The following is a 19,760-nucleotide window of genomic DNA, read 5'->3' as shown; positions in this document are numbered from 1 at the left end:
CTGAGTAACTAACTAGAAACCATGTATTTTGAGAACAGGGACATCATTAGGGAAATCAATCCCAGTAAAACCATCAGCATTAGGTGATCAGCCATTATTCCCCACAGGAACGTGTAATTTCAACTCTGCTCCTGTTGAGGTCACAACTGCTGTTCTCCATAGGGCAGTGGTTGTATTTACCTTCCTGTCATTAATCCACAGACAGCCTTTGGATGGGACAGTTGTTGAAAAGGCCTCTCCTATGTACAACATGACAGCTACACTGACTCTTCAGCTTGGGGAAGAATTCATAATCTAATGAATGTGATCACAAATGAGAATTATTTCTCATGGTCACTGCGTATTTTAAGAAAGGTCATGGGATCTTCAAATCCAGCAGCTGCTCTCCTGGACTATTCTACCTTATGCTGACAAACAAACAGAAGCTGTTAAACAGAGAAGATTGCTGAACTAGCCCGACCGTCTTGTATTATTTCTCCTTACATTTGTGTTGAAAAATATATGTAACTCCAATGTAACAATTTTCTTTGCTTTCTCTGATGTAACTATCTTATGCAGCTGATTTGGGATGATTAAAACAGCTGGTATACTGTCTGCATTCAGACACATCTGGATGATTTGATAATTAGAAGACTTCATACTACTTTAAAAGAAAGAAAAGGGATTCTGATAAACACCCCCCAGAAATTCACTCCTTTCTGGAAGCTCGTGTGTTAATAACTCATATCTAAATAGTGTTTAACAATTCTAGTAGTATACTAACCTGCCCAACAAGTGCTGAATTTTCCTAAGTGAGGCTGAGAAAAGGCAAAATTAAAGCAAAACCTTAAAATGTTGTAGGAAGCATTAAAATTTATTACAAACAAGTAAAGTAGAAGTGTGAAAGAGCCTTAACTTCACAGATCTTATAAAACGAACAAAAAACCCTGTGCAGCTTATCGAACAAAAAACCCTGTGCAGCTTATCAGCATAAACAGCCATGAAGAGCTGGTAGAAAGCTCAGGTCAGGGCTGTGGAGAGGAAATGCTTTTTTCTGTGTTGCATAATTACTTGCAGCACTTGAAGATTTCATCCAGTTTGTTCATGACTTTTTTGTGTAGATTCTGTGATTCAGCAGTTTGGAAAAGAACGTATACCTGTTTCCTACAGGATAAAGCATGGCAAGTGATTTTTTGCTTTGGTTTTTTATGCATTTTAGAAGCGACTGTGGTTTTGGTTTTCACTATTTGATCACTGAGGCAAGGGGAAGAGAGAAGCATGAAAATACAGTCAGCAGAGCCTGTGCAGAGGGAATAGTACAGACTTCACAGAAACAGCAGATTCCCACCAACCATAAATTTTGGAAGCTTTTGGCAGCTTCTGCATTTCCCCTCATGCTTGAGAACATTTCAAAGGCAGTATTACAAAAGAAGACATGTTCAGTTGGAAACTGTAACTGGGGCTCCGGGGAGAGGGAAGGAGCAGCGCCCGCTGCTTTGAAGGACTCACTTCAAAGCCTTCCCTTTCTCCCTCTCTGCCAGGTAAGGATCACAGCCGGCTCATGAGGCACCGCCTCCCCATTTAGACAATAAGGAGGAGGATTAGTTAACCTGAGACTGCTTTACCAACCTGTGCCTCTGGCCTAAATACCAGAGTTAAGCACCAGGGCTCTGTGAATGCAGGACTCGAGGCAGGAACTGGACTGATACAAACCCGGTGCTGGGCAGCTTTGGCTCTAACCAAGTGCTTTACAAACATAGAGCTGCCGTCTTGCACCTATGAATTATGAATTTCTCAATATATTCATGGGATAAGTTTGTCACATACCACAAACATGAGGTCACAGAAAAGACCTAAGTAGTATCACCTCCTTAAAGCAATAATTACCATGACTAAACAGCAGCATCAAACCTACTCTTTTGCTTTTTCCCTGGGAGGATTTTCTTGGCTAGAAACTCCTGCTACATGCTGATGTTCACCTTGTCCTTACCCAATGGCATGCCTAGAGTGCAGAAAAGAAAATACTGAAAAAAAACCACAACCAAACCTCAAAATAAACGAATCTTGGCAATAAGTAAATGCTCAAATTTACAATTATTTGGGATTTTAAATCCTGGTATTGATTTTTCTTTCCACTGTTTAAAACTTCATTTTTCCCAGGGAAGTAGAGAAGGGAGGAGAAGAAAACTACCACTGTTTGAATACTCCTTTTGCTGAGCCTATCATCTTTGTTAATAGCCTGTAATGAATAACTCACTCAGGGATAAACATGCTACCATTATTATTTTGTCAGCAGAGTCAGTATGATTCAGAGGAGAGCAGTCATATGACTGTCACAGTTCCCAAATTGTGAAAAGATGTGGGAAAACAAAAATTAGCAGCTGAGAGAGAAGGCTTAACTTCTACTACTATGAAGAAGTGGGCAGCCTGTGGCTGATTTGGAATACACACACACACAAAGTGAAAAAGGAAATATTACTATCCAACAGAAACCATTCTAGAGCAGACAGGTTTCTTTTTCCTGAGAAGCCTTAGAATGACAGAGAAAAATTACTGTAAGTTAATCTATTTATTACACCAACTTGGCCAGAAAAAAACAGAGATCTTTGACACACAATTCCTCTTAGGGTCTGAAATCATACTGACTTTAAAAGTGCTAACATTGTAAGAGTGCATCCAGGCATGACAGCTCATACTTCCTATGTCAGACTTTCTTTTTGCATATCTGTCTTTTGAAACACGTGATAAAAGAGTCATTGCTAATTAAATATCTGCACACAGAACACTGCCATGGCCAGAAGATTGGGACCATTCCTATAGATACCAGTCAGACACCACTGACATCTGCTGGTTTCTAGAAATCAGGCCTACTGGGGTCAAGACAAGTTGATTCTGGGCTCAATTTTATTGCTTATCAAAGGTCCCTTTGTGTGAGCTTATGTGACAGGGTTCTCCAGCTCAGGAGGGAGGAATGTTTACCAGCAAGCAGCAGGCTGAGGAGATTATTACATGCTGAGAAGCAACATGTGAAAATCTCCCAGGACTGTTAAGCTCTGGAGACCAGTCTTTCTGTTAAATCCACCAGAAGTGATAAATTCAGAACACCAGGAGCCTGCTGGCTGTGTACAAAGCCACAGCACACATGAATATCAACCATGGTTTGCATTAACTTGGATCATGCACAAACAGGTAGTGGTTGCTACATGCAAACAAAAACCCCACAGGATTACACATACACACCTGCTGAAGCAAAGAGCTCTTCAAAGGACTTTGTAACCTGCCTAGGAGCCAGAGGTCCCAGGGTGGGGACTGACCTCCCAGTGTAACACTTGTGACTACTCCTACAGAGGAGTCATCAATGTTAGACAGTGTTAGACATGTGTGGTGTGAATAGTTATCTGCTATTATTAGCAGCTTCAGCAGCAAAAAGCCTTCTGTTCCTAGGGATGTGTATGTTTCCCAACTTGATCTACTATCATGGAAAGGGGAATTTATTTACAGAATCAAACATCCAACTATTTTATCAGTTATTTCTTGGCAATACTAATTCCTCCATAACTAGGACTGCTGCCGCCACTGATTTAATTTCTCAAATGACTTGTTCAGAAAAATACTTTCAAAACCCACTTCATGCAAGATCTTACTTCCAAGACTTGAAGGTTCAGAAAATGGGACTCCAATAGCTCATGACAGAAACATGCTTAGCCAACTTAACCATTTTTCTAGTCCATGCAATTTAGACTTCTCATTTGAACACCAGCATGCACAGACATTAATCATCACGAGAGACCAAATAAGTAGGTTAACACCTTTAGTTGCTTTTACCTCTGAAAGGCAAGTTTAGCAAAGCAAATACCTCTAAACAAAATGTCTGCTGCTGCCACTTGAAGATAAGATTCTAGAGAGCCTGAATCTTTGTTAATGTCTGCTCCATTTTAACCTTGTCCCTGGCCAAAACCCACACATATCAGCAGAAACCTTTCAAGTGTCTCCAGGAGACCTTTAGATTTTGGCACATAAAAGTAAGGCACATATGCAGTACACCTGCATCACTACCACTGAAAGTTGTACCATGCTATTATGCATTACTAGACAGTTGAAGAACTGCTCCCAGGAATCCTAGAGCTGTTAGGAAAGTGTTTAATGACCTCATCTGATGATTTACAAAATAAGCATTCATGCCTCAGGAAAGTCTCTTTAGTAGGAACATGTTGTCACTATTCTACTCTAATAATTTCACTTCTACACTGCTGTGATTTCACTGTTTGGTTCTTTAAAGTAACAACTCCATGGAATTAGAAACAGCCAACATTTGTGTTTAGCAGCTTTTCCTCATTTGTCCCACTCTGTTTTTTCAACAAAGAGACATGAACACAAATGGAAGTTTCTCTTTAAAGACAGACAGACCAACAATAGTTAGTTATGAGAGCAGGCTGCTATGTGCTGACAAAAATCAACTGCTGGACTGTTTACTCTGCTTTGCAAATTCTCCTTCAAGTGCCCTGGGCTGAACAGTAGCTTTGTTGCTCTGAAGGTTTCTGCTCACATGGCTTAGCAAGGTCCTGCCCTTAGATGCAAGCTACAGGATTGCACCTTGAGATTTTTTGCTTCATTTAAGTGTTTATAATCAGGAACTGCTGGAAATTCCAGTGTCAACTGACTGCCAAGCCCTGACAATAGCTTCTTAAGCTTTGACTATTGCCTGACTGCGGCTTAACAAAGAAAGAATTGTAAATACCCTCAACTTTCTCATCCAGTAAATACTGAGATTCAAATACCCATGACAATTTCTTAAGACATTGTTGACATCTTAATAGAAGATTTCCCTTTTCTGTAGCTAAAAAGGAGTAATTTAATACTTTGAATATCTCAAAAGGGAAGCTATATCGCTAAAGTGGGTTAAGGTTACAAAGTACAGTTCTCTCTCATTTACTGTTTTTCTAGGCAATGTTTTGCATTTAAGGTGCATCAGTTTACTCCTGTTGCCAGAATGAGAAGTTGTCTTGGACTGAAAAACATCACCACTTAATGCTTCTAGAGGACACACATACAGAAGTTGAACTTTCTGATGAGACAAAATAAATTATTCTGAAACATCAGTATACATTTGGGTTAATAAATATCTTCCACTTTTCCTACCAGATTTTTATTGTCAGACAGAGATCATGTTGGAGATGTCAACTATTAACTCTGTTTAATAGAGAAAATGAAAAGCAAAGATGTCAACTATTAACTCTGTTTAATAGAGAAAATGAAAAGCAAAACTCTGACAACTTCAGAAAAATTCTGACAAGCAATAAGAATGTTTTGCTTATATAAAGCAGAGATAAAAGGAAGCAAATTACTGTGATTTGGGATTTTCTAAACTTTCTGCCCCTCATGAAGCTAGTGGGAAAAATTTGATTAGAAATTACTATCTCAGTAAGTAGTACAGGCCATTCTCTTCCTAGAAGCATAAGGATATTTCTCAAGCCAGCAAAAGGAGGAATAATAACAGAGTTGCCCAATATTATTTAAACTACTTGAGATAAGCCAAAACCACTGAGCAGCTAGCATCAGCAGACAATCATCTGACTCTGGGATTGAGCAAGCCAATCTCCTGACTCTGAAGCTAAGTTAACATCCAAGGAAGGCCAGGATTTACCAGTGAGACTAGCCCTACCACTAAAGTATGTGGGAATAGACCTCTCAAACCTGAAGCAGCTTTATCATGTAATGACTCTTCATGAGTTCTTGAAATTTGGTTAAGAGGTCTGATCTGGTTCTCCACCTCCAATAAATACTCCATAAATCTGAGGCTGGACTCCAGAAGATAGGACTCAAAGGTACAGAGTTTTGTTCCTCAAGTGATATCACTAAAGTTATTTAAAAGGTTTGACACATGAAGATAAACTGTCTCTTCTTCGAATTTGTCAAACTCCATACTCAAATTATGAATTACATTTGGTTGTATAACTTAAATCCTTTCTACACCTGCTTTAAGATTTCTAAAAAAGGCTTACATTTTACATGTATAAGCAGCCATCTTTCAAGTTCAATAGAACTATTTTAAAGAGTACACACATTCATTTTTTTTTCTAAAATAATTATTTTATAGTCCAAGTACTATGATTTTGCAGTAGGAATTATTGGAAAATACCTTAAAAATATATTTTCAAAATCAGTAACAAAATAATGACTCAATCTAAATATTAAATTCTTCCAATAGTCATCAATTAAAATACCAGTATTTATCTGTAGAAACAACACAGAAATGCTATAGAATACAAAGCAGTGTAAGTATCCATGAAAATATAAATATTATTTAATGGTATAACTTTAATAAAATTTTTTTCAAAATAAATTTAGTCAATAGTTTCTAGGACTTGGCCAGTCTCCACACAATCATATCTGAACTGAGTTGAGCTTCTGCTATTTTCAAAGCAGTTTTCTGGTACAGGGCACCATTCAGTGTTTGGTTCATACTTTGCACACTCTCTTCCCTCTCTTTCTGAAGTTTCTTTCTGAATTGCTGGACTCCTTCCTCAGTGTCCAGTAAAGAAGCCAGAGGAGCATTGATTTTCTTGCCAGACTCATTGCCCCACGTCAAGCTGTTTCCAGCTTTAGTTTCTTTTAAGAAAAGAGACTTCTTCAAGGTGAGCATTTCCTTTTCCAGAGCCAGTGCTAACTGTTCAGTAAGTAATGTTTTGCTTCCAGATCTCAGGAGTTTTACACTGAAGCCTGGAGGGAGAATTCTAGTGAGGCTGTGAAGGCACTGGAACAAGACAGTCAGATTTCTGCAAAACAAAATGATGATGGTGTCAAAAAAAGTATACTCTGTAGCTTCCCCCTATCACAGAAAGACCCTAGCCAGGTAAAAGATCAATCCAAACACAGGAATAAAAGATACAGAAAATGCAATCACAGCCCATAAACATGGGGGTCAGTAATGATTAACAAAATGGGATCAAAAGTGAATAGTGAATAGTCAAAGCGAATAGCAAGTAAAATCACCTTTCAAAAGGAAGCAAAGTCTTAAGAGTTAAAATTTTACTGATTGATTGCTTAAACATTTCAGTCTTAGCTCTTACATAGAGGAAATCAACTCCTAATTTGAGGAAAAGACTGAACCTCACTACAAAATACACTCTTACCAGTTACACCTTTTCTTTTTTATTTTATAGCTTGAACTCTTCAAAACAGCAACATTTGTCAATATCCCAGAAGTACTTTTTATGTTATAAGCCTTAACCAGCTAAGTCATAAATTGTGGCAGCATTACTAACTTGCCTAACCTGGTTTAGGAAATATTTGTCCAAGAATCTGCATAAGAAAGGACATCAGTCAGACTCTTCAGATTATTTCCTTTTCATAATCATGGTAGATAAGAAACAAGTATAGCAGAAACATGTACAAAATGAGACTACATTTATATTGCAATACTAAACAAAAAAATTACTTAGCAATAAATTTAAATTTAATTTAACTTGGGGTTTGTGGTTTGGGTGTTTTTTGTTTTAATATTAATATATAAATATTTAAATATTTAAGTTTTTTTTAATTAACATATTTTGAGGAAAAAAAATTAAAAATTACACATTATACTAAGAATAATGTAAGAAAAAAAGAATATAAAATTATGATGCAGCAAAATGAAGAGAAGGAATAGTACCAAGCAGGTATTAATGGAGACTAGACCTATTTGTAATTCAATGTTCCAGCCCAGACAAAATTAAACAACTCAGTTCAGGCTCTGCCATAGTTCTGATCTGAAAACAGGTCTGTTATTGGTGATTGTTACCATATTATCATAGTGGCAGCCTATTGGTTATTATTTCAGCTGCTGTTTATGGTACCAGTAAGAAACAGCACAAAAATAAAAAAGGGCATATGGAAGATGAATATAAGCTATGCTCTTCAAGTGATTTTACCTGCAATATATTGTTAGAACTCCTTCAAATGGATTTTTCAGGGCCCAATTAAAAATTGTACCATGGACATTTCCTGCTTTATGACAGAAAATGTTGTCCTGGCATTCCTTAAATGGCGTGCACTCCATTTCTCCCAGTAACCATGAACTGACTGGAGTCAATGTGCAGTCACAAGACACAATCTGAAAGGAGAATCTGACAGACGCTGCAAGGACAGCAAGTATATCCTCCATGGAACCTGCAAGAAAAAAGGTATTTGAACTAAATATTTCGATCATGCTGCATGCACTAAATGAACTTTGATTTTTGGCTCATATTCCCAGTTTTTTTGTGAAGGATTTGCACCTGACTTCAGGCATTCTTCGGGAATTTTCTTCTCACCTAAATTCTTATCCCTACTTCTGTCAAGCAAAACAGTTGATTAATGGAGCACCACCAGTATAATGAAAGCTCTTAAGATAAACATCACCTTGCCAAAAGAAGACTATTAATAGCCTGTGATAGTAAAATGACATGGCTTTAGCAGTGACAAAGCATTAAAGGAAGAAAAATTAAAATTCATTGCAAACAATAAAAAGGATATTTCATTACCTGAGCAAAAGCCCAGTTCAAAATCAATTCAATTAGGAATATTGAAAGAAATGAAAATAAATTACCTTAATATATGTGTAGATGAGGAAGAGTTTCAATTACTTTGGTATTATTTAAGAGGTAGTAGTATGTCAGAAAAAAGCTTCTGTATCTAATTACAGAATCTTATTTATAGAAAAACCATAGGCTTCAGCATTCTGTACTCAAACTTCAAAATTGTCCTTTCCAGATACCCTTCATCACCAAAGCTAGCAAAACCTTACAGCAACTCACTAAATATTTTTTCCAGTTTGAAAAATGTTCCATCTTCTATTTCCCCCAGCTTTAATTCCCAAAAAGTCTGTGCAGCTTGTGTTCAGACAGAAACTTAGCTAGGCATCACCTAGAGTAAACAGAAGAATATATATATTTATAAATCCAAAGTATATAAATCCATTTACCTGTACAGTAACTATTATCCCTTAGCATCTTTATTGAATATCTGCCATTTGAAATATCTTCCAGACTTAACAAAATTTTCCCACAGAGTACAGTAATCTTTTTGCTCTGCTGTAAACTATCATTCTGATGGTTTTGCTTCCTGGCATGCAAAAGAACTACACAGCACACACGATGAAATGCCAGTAGTGGTGAAAGGCTGGTGACAGCAGTGACTGTCTTCGCTCCATCCAGCTGAATCCTTGAAGATCTCTTAGGAAATTCTTTTTTCAGATCATTCTTGCTATGCAAGTCCAATTTCATCTTTTTTGGAGGAGGTTCAATTTGACTTGAGGAGACTGCCAATGCTGAGAAGGCTTTGTTCAGCTTAATGATTTTACTTTGACACTTGATAATTGGAGAAATCGAAGAGAAGTCTTGATCCATCACTAGAGATAAACTGACATCACTCAGTGACCTGTGAAAATCCATACAACATGACTGTACTTCCAGTTCACATTTTTGCCTTCTGACAAATAACCACAACTCTGCAGACATATACAGACATTTAAGACATAAATTCCAATACTATTCCAGATTAAGTCATAGACTTTGCAAAGAGGCTAAGTCCTTCACATGACTGCTTCATAAACCAAGTAAAAAGATTTTTCAAAATGTGGACTGAATTTTTGAAGAGCTTCTAGGAGTCAGACGCCTCATTTCAACCAAAATAATCTGGATGTTTAATTCAGACAGAAAAAGCTGAAAAGTCTATGTAACCTATAAAGATACTCTGTGACATTTATGGAATTTTTTTTTAAGATTTGACTTTCTTTTTAAGAAAAAACTGCAGAAAATATCAATTCTGCCCTTTTGAGGTCTAGAAACTCTTCTGACACTCTACATTTTTATAGATATTCAAACAAAACTGAATGCAGAGTAAAATAAAAGGTTTAAGATACTATTACCTTGAACATGCAGCAATTTCCTGAAATGTATGAACTACTTTATTTATTCAACACAGGGCTCTTTCAATGAAATCCTAATATTACTGCTCCAGATCCTCTCTCAATGAATATATTACTCTGTCAATCAATTCAATCTCAAGATGTCAGTGACATTTGAAAATCTTATGAATGTCTAATTTTCTTTACAGAGAAGTATCACCACCTCATAAATCAATCTTTGATATCACTGCAGTCTTGCATTAGTAGGAAGCATAAAAATAATCAATAAAGAATTACAGTGTTAAGGTTGGAGATAAAGCAAGTCCTTTTCCCCACAAACACAGGTTGTTGCACACAGTACTGAACTGGAGCTCAGAAGACCCAGGTTGTGCTGCTGGCCTGTCAGGTAATCTTGGACAAATGGCTTCTCCACAGATCTTTTCTCAACTGTAAAAATGGGGGAGAGGCTAGACTGTTGCTGGTTTTTAAAATCTGCTGAAGACTTCTGAAGTTATAAAGGAATGAAGCATTTCACTTAAAAAAAAAAAGCAAAGGCATCATCATCAAAGCTAAAAGAACAAACACTAAAAAGGCAAAAAACAGTCTTTTGCCTCAGTGGCTCTTAAGAGAGGCTGTCAAGAGGATGAGGTTAACTTTCTTGTAAAGTTACAGCAATCTGGCAGTTGAGGAAGAATACAGCCACAGCTCCAGGAGAATGGCCAGGGGGGCTAACAGGTCAGCTCCCTCACAGCCACCTGAATGATTTTCAGTGGCATCAGTAGTCTTTGAGCTCAGCCTAACACAGCCTCAGCTATACTGCCTGTGGGAACATGGGTCAAAAGATAAGTTGTGACTCCAACAAAGTTTACATTACACAATTCACGTTGTAATTTTATATTTTATGTAATCCGCTTTTTTCGCACTGTTTCAACTTAGTTCCCTCTCTGTAAGGGAAAATGACATAAGTAGTATTTACAACTAGAACTGAGTAATTAAAATAAATAGAATAAACAAATAATTTTAAAGATGATACAAAAGCCCAATCAAATTATTTTGAAGGTTTAAGTATTGTGTGGTTGATTGTTCCACATAAGTTACACAAAATACAAGCTGTGCAAGCATTTTGATTAGGTACTTGACTAGAAGAGTTCAATTCAAAAGCTAAGTATTAATTAGCTGGTAAGAGAATTTAATATATTTTCTTTTGTGCTTCTTGAAGCAAATCAATTAGGAATGGCAAGTAGCTAACAGTAAAGCATCAGGAACTAAGCTAAGACAGACCTTTATTTACAGCACATACTGATGTCAGCATTGTTATGTCAACATGGACTACAAAGAGCCATAATCTTTGCCAAAGAAGACTCTTTTGTAAAAAGTCTCCAGTAATGTTGCAATTATACTCACACAACTGATTTCTGGCTGTATAATGTATTTTTCTGCACAGTGCTAGAGAGCAAGCAACCAGTAGCAAAAATACTGACAAAGCCACATTTAAAACACTTTATATGCACATGTTCAATATGAGAAAGTTCAAATTTACCGCAGAGCTTAACCTACATATTCATTTTCTATAAAACTACCAATGAAATTATTGGATAAGTGTATATACTCACAAATAAAATGATTCAGTTAGTTTTACTCCGACTACCAGGCTGTCACCCACAACACGCTGCCACAATTCCTCTGTGAAGTGTTCTGGGACTTCAGATGCCGATGATGTCTCTTTACTAAGAGAATCAGGAGGATTTTCTACATCATCCCAGAGGGAGACAAGGCCTTCCTTATAGAAAAATGTGGGTTTTTAGATAAATTAGGCAGAGATTTTGGGTATTTTTATACTGCATTACTTTGTGTTTTACCACAAGTGACTGCTGGAAGAGTTTTTAAGATAAATAAAATGAAAGATATATATAAACTAGTTTATTCTCTACAATAAATATAATTGAATTTTCTTAAAACACATTATATCATCATGTAAAGTACAACTTGTTCTCTCCTTGTAAAAATCATATATCAAAATCTTGACCTGTCACACAATTAATTGTCCAAAGATATAAGGTGCTAGAATTTATATTATTGCATTTAATTGCTCAATACTCTGTGCAAACCCAGAAAACTTGAAAGATGTCACAACAGTAACTGAAAGAGATCAACTCCATTTCAATTGAATGAGGTTTCTTTTGAGCAACGTATTAAGATTTTCTCAACCTCCATCACCTTCTCAGCCCACAGTTCACTCTGCCCCCATTATAAAATCAATTTTGCTCACACAGTTCTATGACAACTCCCTTTTTGTAACGTGAGATTTCAGACAGATATTCGATATCTAGGCAACTGTGGCAATTAGAACTGTACACTCCCCTCGTGTTTGTCACTAACTCTGTAAGAGGTTACTCCTCCATACCACTCAGTTGTCAGGAGGTATTGTGCACATCAATTTCAAGCAGAAACAACTAAATTTACTCCTAACTACATATATTGGCAAGTTAAGAAAAAAACAGACTTAAATAGCAGATTAATGAGTTTTGATAGTGGCAACCCCTACAGGCAAAAGGGGTAAGTGGTTGATGGCAGCACCCTCTACAAACGGCTTGGCAGAATTCAGAAGCGATCTCTTGCATTTTACCTCTTTTGAGTTTGGTAGAATATGGGTTCTTTCTTCAACAAGATCTATTAATGCTCTGCAAGACTCAAGAATAACCCTCTTTTGGAGTCCTAAATGCTTCTGCAGCTCTTGAACAGAAGTCCAACCAGCCTGTAAAAGATAATCATTAGATTACTGCACATAAGAAAAGATATTAAAGCTATCAAAATATCTTTTCAGCTTTCCATTTTTATGCAAGAATCACAAATAGCATTTCTAAAAAATGTTCAAGTCATGCTACTCTGCTGTTAAAATATGAATCTCAGAATCTTGGTCTTTCAATATTAAACCTAGAGTTAAAGATAAATATTAGGGTAAACTTTATCAAATTACATAGATATTCAGATATATTTCCATAGATATATTTCTGAGTGATATCTTTAATTATTAATCCTGCTTCACTTTTTCAAGAAGAGCAGTTTCATCTTCTCAAGATTTATATTGATTATTGGTCAAGTAAATATTTTGAAGAGTTGACAGATATACAAGCAGACACACATGTTGGCTGTGTCTCTGTTAAATAAAACACAATGAAAAAATCCTCCAAAAAACCAACCAAGGCAAACCAACCAAAAAAACCCACAAACCAAGCAATAAAGAAAGAACATCAGGCCAGCTTCTCAGGTTTTAAGAAAGCTCCTCAAAAGCTATTCTCTGCAAAGGAACATCCTGAGAAGTCCAGTGCTGTCAAGGAGAGAACTGAACTCTGGAGTGCAAAACCAAACTTCTTTTTCACCCATCCCCTGAGAACCACCCCCCCGCCCCCAAACACATAACACACATAAATCCATTATAAGCCCAAATAAAAAAGCAGATCTTTTAAGTAAAGTGATGTCCTCTGCTCAAGCTGTACTGGCAAAGGACATTTAGACCAACAGCACTCATGAAAAGTTTTGCAAAAAAATTGTCACCTATCCAACTGTGAATCTAAGCACCAGATTCCAAGCAATAATCCAGGGCCAGACTTGACTCAAGAGATGAAAAGGAAGATGAGTCTACAATATCTTCCTAATTTAGGTCATCAGAACACTAAGCCATCATTCACTCTCATTGGAGCCAACTCCGGTATAAACAACTGAGAACCAGAAAGCAAACAGGGAAGGACAGATGTCGAAGGAGTCAAAATGGCCAAACCTTCACTGTTGTATCCTTGCTAACCAATCTGGCTTTTGCAAGCCCTTTTTCCGCCTAAAGCACAAGAAAAAGACCTGAATTCCACCACATAGCAAACCCAAGACTGAGTTGTGTTCCCCTCTGTCACAAGTAACAGGCACATCCTTCCTGCTGTATGCCAAGTTGTACTGCACTACAAGCATCAGCAGGAGTTACAACTTTTGTGCTGTTAAACCAAGAAAATAAAAGTAGATCACCTTAGAAGAGAAAATAAACATGAACATAAAAACAAGGCAGTCCAGAGCCAAAGACAATAGAGCTGCGAGTAAATCCAGAATTAACAGTCCTAACAAAACTGTCAAGTAATGGGGGGAAGAACAGACCAGCGGACATAAAGACACTTCTTTATTTCTGCCAAAACAATCAACTAAAACCATGAGAAACCCTGTAACCTCAACTGTTGCAATGGAACTGCAGTACTCTGCCAAAGAATGCCTTCTTCAGAAGAAACCAAAACACAAGTAAAAAAAAATTCAAAGGAGAAAAGGCTGGATTCAGGCCCAAAATACTGTATACAAAATTAACATAGAACAATTCAAAATTGATCAAGCTGATCTATTTTTCAATTTCACTGCCTGCAAAATGCAGTTCATATATATTACTAGGTATAACTTAAATACAACTTACTTATCCAGTGGACTATAATTCATTCCTGCCAAAGTTCTCACGTGGTTAAGAAAACAGCTGTGCAGATGTAAAACAAGGGTTAAGCAACAAGGATGCAAAAGGGCTGCATCTGCTATTTTATCTTGCTCTAAAAACACAAGATTCCATGGAGACTGTGAAAAGTTGATTTGATTGCAAATTTCTAGAACACCTTTATTTTGATGATAAATATCAAGAGGCACCACTTCGAGACTAAATAACCTTTGAAAATTCCCAAGCTAAGCAGAACCCATGCAGTATTGCTTAAAAACAAGCATCCTTGAAATTCAATTATATATCACAGTATAAAAATCAGCAAGAGTACTTCACTGTTCAGCAAATATAATACAGAGCAATAGGGATTTCAACAAGTTAGTAACTGTGAGGTTAAAAAGAAATATCTGTACCTATTTCCAAATTCATAAACTTGACAACTTAAAAAATTTACAGCATTAAAACACAGTAAATTTCCAACTGCTTACAATGCTTGTGCTAGCACATGGCTTTGAAAATTAGAGATTAAAAAGATCTAAAAGCACAGAAATGTTAGGTCTTGGGAAGGATTCTGTGTCTGTAAGAACTATATCAGCACACAATAGATATAATATACAACCAGTAACTTGTTTCCAGCAGAACCAGTAACCAGTGCAAACCAGATAATTCATTTCATCCTGACGCAGATTCACAGAGCTGTACAGCTGGAAGCCAGTTGGTGTACTGAAAGAACAAAGTTATGGAACATAGAACATACAGCTGTCAAAGGCAGGGTGGACAAGCTCATTAGATTCGGGGAAGGAACAGCCAATAAGAAACAGAAACTACTTTCTGCTTTGTAGAAGAGGAAAGTAATGTAATGAGTAGTACAAGAAGTCAGTTTTAAAATATGACTGTCAAAAAAGAAAAAAAATGCAGAAACAGAAAAAGATACATTTGGAAGGAAGACTGCACTTCTGTTAAAGCCAATAGGCCTCTAACATGCAAGCTGTAAAAAAGTAGGATTGGAAGGGACCTCAAGAGGTCTTCAAAATTAATCCAGCTTCTATTTTCTTGGTCTTCTAGGAGGGAAAAAACCATTTTGTCTACTGTTCTCCAAACAGCTTTTATCTTTTGGATGATGCACTTTAGACATCTTTTTTGTCATTAGAACTAGAAAAGTCTTTTCTTTTCCAGTCTTATGTCCTCCTTTTATTTATTTATTGACTGGTAAACTATTGCCAATTCATTTGCTTCATTTTTAAAGGCTGGAAATAAAACTGCCACAATACCCTACTTTGTTTTCACTAATTCTCAAGTGACAGGAATCATTACCTCGTATCTAGTCTTTAAAGTACCCTTCCCAAAATAACAATAGCCTCACATCCTTGACTCAGTATGAGATTCATGTACTCCCCTAAAGCTTTTTTTTCTTTAAATGATCTTCCTATTTGTCAATTATTACCCATTTGGTAGAGGTTAATATACACACTGCAAAAGCACTCACACTGGTGAGTATGTTGGGAGGGAAACTCCCAAGTTTCCCCCAGTTTGTTTTATAAATTACTCTAGTTAAAAGAAAGATACATTTTAGCTTTATCTACAATACATCTCAAAACTATCCTTATAAAACCATTAGTAACAGGACCACGAACATCAGAGGTGGTGAAATAAGCACTGTCACCAATTGTGCAAACACACTCACTGGGAACCAGCCACTACGTGACCTGAAAGTTCTGTATGTAATGGGGAGCAAAAGAAGTAAACCTTCCAATTTTTTAAAGCTGGTATTTAAACATAGTAAAATGACTGCTAAGGAGCTCTGATAAGACAGCTTCAGCATTATCTCAAACTTTTAATTAAAATTAAGTTAGACCACTACAATTACCTAAATGCACTTATAACAACTGAGAGACCTGAAACACAGATTACTACTGATTCAAGAATAAATACTTAACCATGTTGACCTTTTCCCTGAACCACTTCTTCAATAATAACAGTATCATTAGCCTCACCCTCTAGATAATGCAATGAAACAGAACAGTAATTTACAGAAAACATGGAGGCAGAACTGTTGAGTACAAACCTGTAATCTTGTTTCAAGGGCTCGGACAGTAAGCAAACCATTCTCTTGCAATCCTTCTGCAGCAGGAACATCATGTTTATAATTGATACCACTCTGAAAGAGGGAAAAAACAAAATCAAAACCCTGAATGGATTAAAAAGCTGAAAGGTACAGGCTATTACACAGCATTATAAAAATCTGGGAGAAAATACAGCAAGCCAGGAGAACCACACTATGTCTTTTAAAAGCAAAATCCTATTTTCTGAAAGCAATTAGAATTTGATAGTACATAATGGAAAAACCCAATTTTGAGAGGATAATTAACAAGCACTATGGCCTTAATTAAATTAAGGGTTCTTAGCCAAAAGGTAACCATTGTGGCAAAACTATTATGTATGTAAAGCATTTTTAGCTGCATTAATTTCCCAACAGAATGTTGATACAATCATAGAAGCAAAATAACATCTTCAGATAATTTAAGATTACAGCAGGGAATATTGTATTCAAACTTCAGGGCATTTCACAGCACACATCCAATTTCACTTTGCATCAATACTTTAATGATTTGTTGAGATTTTCTTAATTTAGTAAGCACAGACTGAGTAGCTGAGAAAAGGCAAGCTCAACTTACTGCATAGTTGACCTGCCCAAGATCTGTTATTTTGAATGTACTTAACGCGTCTGTATTGGAGTCATCCTTAAAAAGCAGTAACAGCTGTTCACTTCCAGAGCCAATAAAATCATCCACCAGAACACACTTCACTTTTTGCCATTTGGAAGCCACCTACAGTAGAAGAGGTTTCAAAACACATTTATTAGAATAAACCTTGTATTTGAGATCTCACTTTGGTGAAGCTTGCTTTCCATTGAGAGAGAGCCTATTCAATTGTGTGAAATACAATAATATTTAGAAGCTTCAGGCTCTCACTCTCACCCCATCATTTAGAGCCTATGTAACTCTGCGAAAAATTAGCCATTTCTCTTTAAAGATCACTTTCCAGATTACAGGCTGCAGAGAAGATGACAACTTTTCAGTGTATTCAAACACCTGAACAGCTGAATGTTCTAACATTTATTTAGAAGCAGTAATAATTGAAGATCAGTTAAAGGCATAGTACCTTTGATATTGAGAAATATCTTTGTTTCACAATAGACTTAACTATGTTTGAAAGTTAAAGACAAATGTTTATAATAGTGCCAGCAACTAAATGGTACAAATTTTTATTTCTTGACTTATAAAAGTCTTCCTGGGAGACTACTACAAAACCACAACAGAAACTGTGTCTCTCCTGATTTTAAGAAACAATAGCAAGGCCTTTTACTGTCATTTTCATAAAACAATATTTTCTAGGAACAACTTTTTGTTATTAGGAATTAAGGTTCAAAAAGCTTTAATGTTCTAATGAGCAGTTAATACTTTGCAATGATATGAGGTTACTTCTAACATAAATCATCCAGGCACACTCATAACTGCCTAACTTCAAGTTTTCACACTACTGCAGTTTTCAATTAGCAACAGAAGCTTTGGTCAGATTCATAAATATATTACTAAAAGAGAAAATACAAGCTTCATTTTCAGATATATAAGCAAGCAATGGAAGCAAAACAATGTCATACTTTAGACAGGTTATTTTCCCAGCAGCAACAACAATAAACAAACAAGAAATCTAAAGAACTTAAACATGCAGGTTTTTAGTTGCATGACTTTCAATAAGACAATATATACAAAAAAGACTGCAGTAAAATGGAACTGTTTAAAGCCAACAGTACCTGTAAGCTGTCTCTCCTCTGTACAACACAGCTATTTCCAGAGGCAAAAGACACAGCAAACAGCAAATCTCTGCTGCTGGTTAGAGCTGGTGTTACTGAACACGGCTTTTCGTAAGGAAGCTCACAAACACCTTTAGGGGCACCATTTTGGAACCAAACGAGCTGGTTCTTGTGGGTTATGGCAACAAGTGATATTCGGAGCTGCTTCCTCAATCTCTCACTCCTGCAGACGTGGGCAGAAGACACCACTCTGCTGTAGGCATGAGGCATGAAGCACGTGCCACTCAGAAACTTGTGTGATTGAATTGCGTATCCAAAGAACTCACTGCCCCAGATGGCTCTGTCTGAAACAGAAAACCCATCTGGGTCTTCAGTCTCTGGCAGGCAAACAGTTCTTATCCCTAAGACAACAGTGCCTTCATCCACAATTTCACCTGTCCACACCACACAGGAAAGATGAACAGGGACACTTTGAACCACACAGGTGTTGGAAGAGACGTAGAACAGCTTGTTGGCATGTCTCCACAACAGTGATGGGCCAGCAAACAACCTGATGTCTTCTTTCAGCTCATAATCCAATTTAAAATAAAAGGATGGCTCAAATTGGTTAGAACTGTGAAGCAACAATAAAAAATATTTGATACTGTTCCGTTTTTTCTTCTTCATCAAAATGCAGGGAAGAATAATCCCTGTTCTGGAATCTGTTGTGCAGCTACAACAAATTATTTCAATTTTGGAGTGACTGGCTCCCATGCTGAATGCTCCAGAAGACTTCTGAACAAACAGCTTAGTGTCTCTGTTGAATGCCATCCTTCTGACACATAAATTCATTGTTTTTTCATCTGCTTCCTCTGCATGCTTTGGTTTTGACAACTGAAATACAAGGACTTCACCGTTGTAGGACAAGAATTGATCTTGCTCACCCAGAAGCATCTTGATTTATCTTTATGTATATTCCTCTACAAGAAAATCATGTGTCCCTATTTCTGTCAGGCTTATTCCTGTGTGGAAATTTTAACCTTTCTGGACATTTTCCATCTACAAAAAGCAAATAAGAAAAGAAAATTAAATTGGTTTGGGACAAGCTGAACTGAACCTTAAGGATAACTATGCATTGCAAAGCAATAACACAGAAAAATTTGATAATGAAGCCAGTGTATGCTTTAATCTCACAAATTAATAATGAAGTTAAAAAACCTTGTACTAAGAGATTTACCTAATAGAAATGCTTCTTTACCAAAGTATGAATTCTGTGGTTATCAACAGCTACACAGTGTAATATAAATGGACAGGAATCAAGCAACACACTCACAATTCATGTGATTGTATTGAAGAAACCACGAATATAACTGAGCAGACTGGAATGTAACTGTGCTTTGAGTTCTGATATTCAAGAGCCTTCTCTGGGGCATAGTACTTGTTAATAGCCATACTTAATTTTTTGTTACAATTATAAGGCCTCGAAGGAGAAAGTTCTCTGAAGAACCATCCAGTCATTTCGCGGCCAAGCAGACTCCCTCCCTCTCTCCCTTCTCGCCCCGGGAACCCCGAGGGAACCGCAGCCGTCTCACCAAGCTCCACTCAACCTGCAGGACCCGCAACGACCGCTCAGGCCACGATACCGCCCGCTCCCGCACAGACACCGG

At 36.9% G+C, this 19,760-nt stretch overlaps 1 protein-coding gene across 1 annotated transcript; it reads right to left on the bottom strand.

Annotated features, from left to right (window-relative positions):
* Nucleotides 1–5,201: 5,201 nt before the first annotated feature.
* On the bottom strand, nucleotides 5,202–19,760 carry FANCB (FA complementation group B). The gene is made up of 9 exons (XM_005426169.2): nucleotides 19,686–19,760; nucleotides 18,115–19,152; nucleotides 16,976–17,128; nucleotides 16,366–16,458; nucleotides 12,471–12,599; nucleotides 11,458–11,624; nucleotides 8,921–9,375; nucleotides 7,890–8,127; nucleotides 5,202–6,755 (listed from the first exon to the last, which is right to left on the bottom strand). Exons 2-9 carry the CDS (start codon nucleotides 19,045–19,047, stop codon nucleotides 6,338–6,340), a joined length of 2,586 nt encoding a protein of 861 aa, XP_005426226.1. The 5' UTR covers nucleotides 19,048–19,152; nucleotides 19,686–19,760; the 3' UTR covers nucleotides 5,202–6,337.

Source organism: Geospiza fortis, unplaced genomic scaffold (genome assembly GCF_000277835.1).
Source record: "Geospiza fortis unplaced genomic scaffold, GeoFor_1.0 scaffold285, whole genome shotgun sequence".
Lineage (NCBI taxonomy): Eukaryota > Metazoa > Chordata > Aves > Passeriformes > Thraupidae > Geospiza > Geospiza fortis.
Note: the sequence above shows the minus strand (reverse complement) of the source record. Positions and strands in the feature narration are given on the sequence as shown.

Excerpts from the sequence above, each read along its gene's own strand:
- FANCB (XM_005426169.2), bottom strand. The coding sequence starts at position 19,047 with ATGCTTCTGGGTGAGCAAGATCAATTCTTGTCCTACAACGGTGAAGTC. Across the intron at positions 16,459-16,975 it reads TTGGGCAGGTCAACTATGCA|AGTGGTATCAATTATAAACA; the intron begins GTAAGTTGAGCT and ends TCCCTCTTTCAG. Across the intron at positions 11,625-12,470 it reads TTCTACCAAACTCAAAAGAG|GAAGGCCTTGTCTCCCTCTG; the intron begins GTAAAATGCAAG and ends TTTTTCTATAAG.